Source organism: Bos indicus, chromosome 8 (assembly GCF_029378745.1).
Source record: "Bos indicus isolate NIAB-ARS_2022 breed Sahiwal x Tharparkar chromosome 8, NIAB-ARS_B.indTharparkar_mat_pri_1.0, whole genome shotgun sequence".
NCBI lineage: Eukaryota > Metazoa > Chordata > Mammalia > Artiodactyla > Bovidae > Bos > Bos indicus.
Window position 1 is genome coordinate 22,629,765 of NC_091767.1, and position 10,106 is coordinate 22,639,870.

General features: G+C 41.8%; 2 protein-coding genes across 2 annotated transcripts; both read right to left on the reverse strand.

The window, feature by feature from the left end:
- Positions 1 to 1,225: 1,225 nt before the first annotated feature.
- Positions 1,226 to 1,822, reverse strand: LOC109562641 (interferon alpha-1). Its single transcript, XM_019965669.2, has one exon. It carries the CDS (start codon positions 1,820 to 1,822, stop codon positions 1,226 to 1,228), a length of 597 nt encoding a protein of 198 aa, XP_019821228.2.
- A 7,486-nt stretch (positions 1,823 to 9,308) lies between these two features.
- On the reverse strand, positions 9,309 to 9,896 carry LOC109562635 (interferon omega-1). The gene has a single exon (XM_070794306.1). It carries the CDS (start codon positions 9,894 to 9,896, stop codon positions 9,309 to 9,311), a length of 588 nt encoding a protein of 195 aa, XP_070650407.1.
- Between the last annotated feature and the right edge of the window lie 210 nt (positions 9,897 to 10,106).

Sequence of the window (10,106 nt, forward strand, 5' to 3'; positions counted from 1 at the left end):
GTAAATTGCCATCTCCAATATCCATCGAACATTTGCACTGAAACAAAATTTGCACTGAAATGAAAAGTAGTTAACTTTTATTTTCACATCCTCTCACAGCTTGATCCACCTTCTACTGGGGGAATCCCACTTTTCTCCCTCTCATTGTAGCATTCAAGCTAATTGATAGTCATTTCTACTATTAATTATACTATTTTTAAAATAGTTAAAATTTTATTATAAATTAACTCATTATTGTTTTTAGGTTACTTTCCATTAAAAAAATCAAAGTTACAAAAATGATTGAATTAATGATGTTCATGTCTAGATCCTGAGAGCAACACACCACCTGGCTAGAGAAAGTATATTTTTACTTGTTGTTGGGAAGCCCAGGACAAAATAGCCGGTTGGAGGAAGTCCTTGGGAAAATGGCGAAGGCCCAGAAATACCCTGGCTTGATGTGCCCAGGCAAAGAAACATCTCCTGCCTTTGGTTATGCCTGGCGCCAAGATTTAATAATAAATATTAAGGATGTTGCTTGAGAAAACGGGTTATGGGATAAGCTCATGGGTCACTTAGAGCGCGCTGTCCTTGAAATATTTTTACTGATTAGGTGTTAACCCCGTACGCGCTCTGCTGGCTGTATACTCTACGCTCTTTGTTCCTACTTCTATAAAAAGGCTTGACTGCAGAAATAAACTTGTCAGTCCTTGCAAGAGACTGTCCGAGTGTCCTTCTTTCAGGTTCGTCGCTTCCAAGTCCCGGTCAGAAAATCCCCCAAAAATCCCCATTTGTAATGTGCAAATCACAAAAATGGGTGAAGGAATTATAAAATGCATTCTTTAATCAAGTTGCGTATTCAGTCTTCATGTTTCTTTTTTAAAGAAAAACAAAGGAAGATTTTTATAGTAAGGTTTAATGAATGAAGAAAACTCATAAATTGACTAAATACAAAATATATTTTTCCCTTAATTATACATACATAATTATATGAACAAAATAATTTAATTCTTTATATATAGATAAATAAATATTAAATTAGATAAATAAATACCAAATAGATAAATAAGTAGATGGATTAGCTTGAGTATCTGTGACAGAGTAGTGCCTGTAGAGTAGATCATGATGTCGCATAATATACCTGAAATCATTTAACAAATTGATTCAGTTCAGTGCCTGATGACAGCAGAAATGAACCTTCCACATGGCAGCGCAGGAGGAAGTGTGGTCTGTTGGTCCATGAGAATCATTTCCATGTTGACCCAGGTGTGTGTCCGTCCTTTCTCCTGAATCTCTCCTGCAAGTTTGTTGAGGAAGAGAAGGCTCTCATGACTTGTGCTCTGACAACCTCCCAGGCACAAGGGCTGTGTCTCTTCTCTTGCAGATAGACAGTGAGTCTGTGGAAGTATTTCCTCACAGCCAGGCTGGAGTCCTCCTTGAGCAGGGGAGCCCCTCGCAGCCCCTCCTCCTGCCTCAGACAGGCTTGCAGGTCAGTGAGCTGCTGATCCAGTGCAGTGCGGAGCTTGTCCAGGAGGCTCTCATCCCACGCAGCGGCCAAGCCCTCTGTGCTGAAAAGCTGGAAGGTGTGTTGGGTCACCTCGTGGAGTACAGAGATGGCTTGAGCCTTCTGCAACTGGCTGCCACCCAGAGCCTCCTGGGGGAATGCGAAGTCATTTCTGTCCTGCAGGCAGGAGGAAGGGGAGACCCTCCTCAGTTGTCTCAGGAGTGTCAGGACTCTCCTGTTGGCCAGGCTGTGGGAGTGAGGCTGGTGGCAGCCCAGAGAGCAGATGGCGTTGCAGCTGAGCAGCAGTAGAGCCAGGAGGAGGGGCCAGGCTGGGGCCATCGGGGACCTTGCAGATGCTTCTGGCCTGGGGCAGTGGGTGACTCTGTGAACCTGCTCTCTAGATTCTCTGAAGACCTTCCTTCAGGCCTGTGTCTTAAATAGGAGTCCATGGTTTCCATTTTCTGAAAGTTCCCTCTTGCTTTCTACTTTTGTTTTTGTTTTTCAGTTTGTACTCTTCAAATGGGTTAGGACAGCATTTCGCAAACGTTGTTTTCATTATTGCCCCCCCTTCCCCTATTGACAGTCTTCTGAGATTTTTTTTTTTTTTCCTAATTACCCCCACCGTGAAATTGTGACAACACATTTATGCTGTGGATCCATCTTTGTACTCCATGCATATCTTTATACATAGAAAAAGAAAGTGCAAAGCTTCCTTGTTGTATTCACCCTAGGGTTAACAATGCCATAAAATGAAAGGTGTACATTAAATGTAAAAGCTGTTGAGTTTTATTTAACTTTATGGATGAGTTTGAAAAATGACTTTTGATGGAGGGCATTTACTTATATAAATAGTAATGTACCAAATTAAATATTCATATGAAATTCATATAAAAATATATAATAATACCACAGTATAGATAGACTTAAAAATCTTTCAAAACTCAAAATCTTGAAAATCTTAGATTATTTTCCTCATATTTATTTTGAGGCACTTTTAACTTTGTCTCATATCAGAAACCAATTTTTAATTCTCTGCTGAATATTCATCTAAATTTTATGAATATTTCTTTCTGTTTAGCTCTTCATATACTTTTGGATGTTCTTAACAACTTTGATAGGAATAAATAATAAAATACCATGATACCAATCCAATGGAGGAAAGCGAAGAGGAACTAAAGAATCTCTTGATGAGGGTGAAAGAGGAGACTGAAAAAGCTGGCATAACACTCACCATTTAAAAACCTAAGCTTCTGACATCTATGGCAAATAGATGGGGAAAGAGTGGAAACTGACAAATTTTCTTTTCTTGGTCTCCAAAATCACTGTGGACGTTGACTGCAGCTACAAAATTAAAAGACACTTGCTCCTTGGAAGAAAAGCTATGACAGAGCTAGACAGCATGTTAAAAGAGTAAACATCACTTTGACAACAAACGTCTGTATAGTCAAAGCTATGGTGTTTCCAATAGTCTTGTATGGATGTGAGAGGTGGACCATAAGGAAGGTTGAGTGCAGTAGAATCGATCCTTTTGAATTATGGTGCTGGAGAAGACTCTTGAGAGTCCCTTGGACAGCAAGGAGATCAAACCAGTCCATTCTAAAGGAGATCAGTCCTGGTTATTCATTAGAAGGACTGATGCTAAAGCTGAAACTCCAATACTTTGGACACCTCATACGAAGGGTTGACTCATTGGAAAAGACTCTGATGCTGGGAGGGATTGGGGGCGTGAGGAAAAGGGGATGACAGAGGATGAGATAGGTGGATGGCATCACTGACTCAATGGACATGAGTTGAGTGAACTCCGGGAGTTGGTGATGGACAGGGAGGCCTGGTGTGCTGCAATTCTTGGGGTCGCAAAGAGTCGGACACGACTGAGTGACTGAACTGAACTGAACTGAAGAATATTTGTCCCTGTACAGATTAAATTAAAAACAAGATTTCCTGGCCTATATTCATGGATAATAAGGAAATAAAAATAATTTAGAACATGGAACCAACAGATTTCTTTTTGAACAAGTTGGCAGGAAAACTCAGGAATTAAGGGGAAATATTTTAATTCTCAAGATACTGAAATTTATTGACTTTCACCGAAACATGAACTTAAGCAAATTGGTTAAATTCACTGCCCCCTCTCTGACTGGTTACTGATTAAAGAAATGGTTGATGCAAATGTTTGGGTCAAGCGATGGATAGGGAACAATATTGGCTAAACGGTTAAATGATTTTTAAAATATCCAAGTGTTTTTCAAAATATATTAAAATAAAAATTATTTTAGGTATATTTTTCCCATTATCCCTTGGGAAGAACCAGAAGGCTGAGCATTCTCCCCTGTTGCCTCATTTATCTTGCTGCTTCCTTTCTTTCATCAGTACTCTTAATGTCCTTTAGATGGGCCAGCATTCCTCTCTCTGATTCAGACTCTATGGTTTTTACTTGTGAGTGCAGATTATCAGTTTTCTTTCTGAGGAAGGGGGTTGAGAATAATTACACATGACAATTTCTTCTCTGTCATGTATGCTTTGAACATAAAATATTTACATACAACCTCAACTAGTGGACTGCAGGCGCTAAATGTGCCATGCCCTGGGTCTTGGTTCAGGCTGCTCTAACAGGTCCCAGAGACTGGTGGCTCATCAGTGATAGAAGTTTATTTGTCACCGTCCTGGGGGCTGCAAGTGTGAGCTCAGGGTGCCAGCAGGGTGGAGTTCTGGTGAGAACCCTCTTCGGGGTTGCAGACTGCCAGCATCTCTCTATGTCCTCACATGGTGGAGAGCAGAGACGAAGCAAAGTGTCTTGTGAGCCTCATGAAGACAGTAATGCTGTGCATGAGGAATCCCCCCTCATAACCTCCTCTAACCCTAATGATTTCTCTAATATCCCACCTCCTGATATGATCACATGGTGAGGGAACACACACACATTCAACCTGTAACATGGTAACAAGAAGACACCAAGGCATTGTGTTTATTTCAGATTCATTAGAATATATTTCATTCTTGATATTTATTTGAGGAAGGAAAGTATTGACCTACTTAGTGTATTAGAAAGCAGAGACATTATTTTGCCAACAAAGGTCTGTCTAGTCAAGGCTATGGTTTTTCCAGTGGTCATGTATGGATGTGAGAGTTGGACTGTGAAGAAACCTAAGCGTGGAAGAATTGATGCTTTTGAACTGTGCTGCTGGAAAAGACTCTTGCGAGTCTCTTGGACTGCAAGGAGATCCAACCAGTCCATCCTAAAGGAGACCAGTCCTGGGTGTTCATTGGAAGGACTGATGCTGAGGCTGAAACTCCAATACTTTGGCCACCTCATATGAAGAATTGACTCTTTGGAAAAGACCCTGATGCTGGGAGGGATTAGGGGCAGGTGGAGAAGCGGATGACAGAGGATGAAATGGCTGGATGGCATCACTAACTCAATGCACATGAGTTTGGGTGAACTCTGGGAGTTGGTGATGGACAGGGAGGCTGGGCATGCTGCAGTTCATGGGGTCACAAAAAGTCGGACACGACTGAGTGACTGAACTGAACTGAAAACATTCCTTGATCCTGTCATCCCTTATTATGGCTCATTCATCCTGTATATATTACTTATTAAATGTTACAGTGCTACTGTGAACATGATTACCAAGACTTCCCAAACAAATTCCACAGACTTTCAATCATAAAAATGATGTTAACACCAACTACAAATTCCTTAACTCTTAAAAGGGACACTTAATCCTTCCAATATAGTGGAACCTGAGTTGTAAATATTCTCATTTCCAGGAGCCACCTGCTAAAACTTTATTTGAATAAAACAATCTAATAAGAAAATGGCAAGTCCAGGTTTCAAAACCTATTATGTCAAATTCCAAACTCCACCTCCCTATCCATACCATAAACACTGTACAAATTGTATGTATTGAACCATCGCTTATTTTCCTATTTCACTAACACACGTTGTCCTTTGTTTTCCTTACCTTGCTTTTACAGTACTTTATATTTTCATTAGTTTACCATCTACCACAAATTTCTAGATGAATTGAGCAATTAACAATGTATTCTGATTATTTTATGTAATAAGCAAAATGAAATTATCAATTGGTAATTCTTTCTGAGAGTCTAAATGTGATTGACAAAATTAATGATTCTAATAATTATAAAATATCATATTTCACTGTCCAAGATGATTCATATAGATTGCTCAATTAACCGTCACCATAAACTTGAGATGCATGATAGATAAGACCCTTGAGAATTATAGCCATTGCAAGAGATTGGATTACAAACATTTCAGTGAGTCTCTGTAGGAAACAGGCTTCCCTGGTGGGAAAGAATCTTTCAGTGGATTAAAGAATCCACGTGTCCATGCAGGAGAGGGGTGTTAGATCCTGGATTGGGAAGGTCCTCTGGAGGAGGAAATGGCAACTCACTCCAGTATTGTCTAGGGAATCCCAAACAGAGAAGCCTGGCAGGCTACAGTCTATGGGGTCACAAAGAGTCGAATAAGACTTAGCGACTAAACAATGAGAACAACTGTAGAAAACACCAAGCTGACAGGGCTCTTGTGGATTTAGGTTAAAAATACTTAATGCTACCAAATTACATGAATATGGGAAATGACTGGAAGAATAGAAGACGACATATGCTAACAGGTGAAATGTTAGGGATGGAGCAGAGCATCCCCGTTGCCATCAGCAGGGAGACCAGAGTTTCAGAAATTCAGCACTTCATCTGGGTCTCAGTGAAATAACTCAGGTCCTGCACTAAGCTCAGTCCTCCAAGCTCCCTTCGCTGCGCCCCAGCGGCCGGGATGTGCACCTAAACTCTCAGTAATGGACCCGATGCGCCTCCAGGTCCAGCGCCGCGAACTCCTGCGCAGGATCCAGGGGAGAACGAGGAGTCCCCGTGGATAAGAGCCTTAATCCCTGCGAGGCACCGCCACAGCCCAGGGAGCCCGTGGGGTCTCAGGAGCAGTAAGGAAACTTCCTTTTCGGTCCCACTGCCCAGGGGAGCTTTAATGCTACTTTGCTCAGATCCTTAGATTTCTGCACCTGCCCCCATGTCCACCCTCCCCTTCCTAGGAGGAGATATCGGCCAGAGCAGTTTACACCTGGCCATTTATGCTGCATTTGATGGCTGGAAATCAGAGCATATTGTGAAGTATTTTCAAATTCAGGATTGTTTCTGGGGAGAAAGACTAATTCTTTCAGGGTTTCAGGAAAAAGGGAAAGGCACCTGAAGCCTGGACAGGAATCTATGAGATAGATATTCGGACCCTCCCGTGGGAAGACTTGGGGACAAGACTGAGACTGAAAATTATTTCATTTAATATTAATATAAATGGTTAATTTCTCTTGCAATGTTAACTGGTTAAAAAATACTTCAAAATTTACAGTGAAAGTCATTTAGTCATGTCTGACTCTTTGTGACCCCATGGATTATACAGTCCATGGAATTCTCCAGGCCAGAATACTAGAGTGGGTAGGCATTCCCTTCTCCAGGGGAACTTCCCAACCCAGGGATTGAACCCAGGTCTCCCACATTGCAGGCAGATTCTTTACCAGATGAGCCATTAGGGCAACTCAAGAATATTGGGGTGGGTAGCCTATTCCTTCTCCAAGGGAATCTTCCTGACCCACTCATCGACCCGTGGACCCCTGCATTGCAGGTGGATTCTTATCATTTATAAGTAAATATAAATAACTTAAACTTTATAAGTCTTAAATATTAAGTTAAGATATTTTCTCTAAGACAAAACAAAATTTTAAGTTCTTGGCTTCAGTGGAAACAAAATCATCAGTAATGTTTGCAAAATTGCTTCCCAGTTTATCTCACTTCATTGCATGAATGCCGTATTTGACTAACAATGCCAAAGGATGCTAAAACTATCTCACAATTGCACTCATCTCACAGGCTAGTAAAGTAATGCTCAAAATTGTCCAAGCAAGGCTTCAGCAATACGTGAACCATGAACTTCCAGATGTTCAAGTTGGTTTTAGAAAAGGCAGAGGAGCCAGAGATCAAATTGCCAACATCTGCTAGATCATCGAAAAAGAAGAGAGTTCCAGAAAAACATCTGTTTCTGCTTTATTGACTATGCCAAAGCCTTTGACTGTGTGAATCACAATAAACTGTGGAAAATTCTTCAGGAGATGGGCACACCAGATCACCTACCTGCCTTTGAGAAATCTGTATGCAGGTCAGGAAGCATCAGGTACAACTGGACATGGAACAACAGAATGGTTCCAAATAGGAAAAGGAGTCTGTCAAGGCTGTATTTTGTCACCCTGCTTATTTAACTTATATGCAGAGTACATCATGAGAAACACTGGGCTGGAGAAAACACAAGCTGGAATCAAGATTGTGGGGAGAAATATCGATACCCTCAGATATGCAGAAGACACCACCCTTAGGGCAGAAAAGTGAAGAAGAACTAAAGGGCCTCTTGATGAAAGTGAAAGAGGCGAGTGAAAAAGGTGGCTTAAAGATCAACTTTCAGAAAACTAACATTATGGCATCTGTTCCCATCACTTCATGGCCAGTAGATGGGGAAACAGTGGAAACAGTGGCTGACTTTATTTTTCTGGGCTCCAAAATCACTGCAGATGGTGATTGCAGCCATGAAATTGAAAGAAGCATACTACTTGGAAGGAAAGTTATGACGAACCTAGACAGCATATTAAAAAGTAGAGACGTTACTTTGTCAACAGAGGTCCATCTAGACAAGACTATGGTTTTTCCAGTGGTCATGTATGGATGTGAGACTATAAAGAAAGCTGAGCGCCAAAGAATTGATGCTTTTCAACTGTGGTGTTGGAGAAGACTCTTAGAGTCCTTGGACTACAGGGAGATCCAACCAGTCCATCCTAAAGGAGATCAGTCCTGGGTGTTCTTTGAAGGGACTGATGTTGAAGCTGAAACTCCAATATTTTGGCTACCTAATGGGAAAAGCTGACTCATTTGAAAAGACCCTGATGCTGGGAAAGATTGAGGGCAGGAGGAGAAGGGGACGACAGAGGATGAGATGGCTGGATGGCATCACCGACTCAATGGACATTAGTTTGGGTGGACTCGGGGAGTTGATGATGGACAAGGAGACCTGGCATTCTGCAGTTCATGGGGTCGCAAAGAGTCGGAAACAACTGAGTGAATGAATTGAACTGAATTGAATTGAACTCATGACCCAGTACCTATCGTAAATTATTAATTTCAGTTTACAAAATCCCTTTTTCTCTCATTTCTTTCAAACAAGGGTCTTCCCTTGTGGCTCAGATGGTAAGGAATCTGCCTAAAATGCAGATTCCAGATTCCATCCTTGGTTGGGAAGATCCCCTGTAAATGGCAACATACTCCAGTAGTCTTGCCTGGATCATCCCATGGACAGAGGAGCCTGGTGGGCTACAGTCTATGGGGTCACAAAAGAATCGGACTTTACCTGGCAACTAAACATAAAACGGTAAAAAATTCAAGAAGTTCACCTTGATAATATTTAATAAATAAAACAAATTACAAATATAATGAAATAAAAATGTGAACGTATTTGTTCAATTTTAATACAATGTAAACAAAAATATTTTATATGGAAAAATAAATATGAGGAGATAAAAGAATAAATATAACAAAATAAATAAGCAAACAAACAATACAATCAGGGCAGTCTTCACCTCGGGACTGATGCACCTGCAGCCAAAAAAATTTATATATATTCATTTACTACTGACAAAGTATTGGCTGAAGTAACTCAATAAATTTTGTGGCTACAGCAGAAATCAGAGTCTTCTGAAACGGCCGAAGATGAGTGTGCAAAGATGATGGGGCATCTTAGTCAGTGAGAGTCATGTCAAGGTGAATTCAGGTCTCCATCCATCATTCTTAACCTTTCTTGCAAGCTGGTTGATGAAGACAAGGATTTCATGATTTCCAGTCTGACGATTTCCCAGGCACAGTCGCTGTATCCCTTCTCTTTCAGGTAGACATGGATGCCCTGGAAGTACCTCTTCACAGCCAGTGTGGGGCCCGTCCTTCCCAGGGCAGAGTCTTCCTCTCCAGTCAACAGGCCCAGACAGGCATCCAGGTCATCCAGCTGCTGATGGAGTCCAGTGAGGAGCTGCTCCAGGAGGGTGGTGTCCCAGGCAGCAGAGGAGCGCTCTGTGTGGAAGAGGCTGAAGCTCTGCTGGAGCAGCTCGTGGAGCACAGAGATGGCCTGGGCCTCGTGGAGCTGGCCGCCCTCCACCATCTCCTGGGGGAAAGCAAAGTCTTTTCTGTCCTGTAGACATAAGCGAGGGGAGAGTCTCCTCATTTGGCCCATGAGCCTGAGGTTCTTCCTGCCAACCAACACGTGGTTCGGAGACAAGTCACAGCCCAGGGATCCTCCCGGGCCATAGCTGACCAGCACCAGGGCCATCAGTAGAGAGAGCACGAAGGCCATGGGGAAGATGAGGCTGCTGCTGGCCTGGCTGAGACAGCGTCTGGTGGAACCTTGAGGTAGGTTCTCTGATGCCATGCTTTCTAAGCAAGGCCATTAAATAGGGAACACAGTAATTTTCATTTTCTAGTCATTTCTATACACTTTTACTTCCTTTTTTGATTTTCATTTATTTATTCTGAATATGGTCAAAGAAATTGTCATCAGTCTAAA

What these genes read in the sequence shown, in the direction of transcription:
- LOC109562641 (XM_019965669.2), bottom strand. Translation starts at nt 1,822, where the DNA reads ATGGCCCCAGCCTGGCCCCTCCTCCTGGCTCTACTGCTGCTCAGCTGC.
- LOC109562635 (XM_070794306.1), bottom strand. Translation starts at nt 9,896, where the DNA reads ATGGCCTTCGTGCTCTCTCTACTGATGGCCCTGGTGCTGGTCAGCTAT.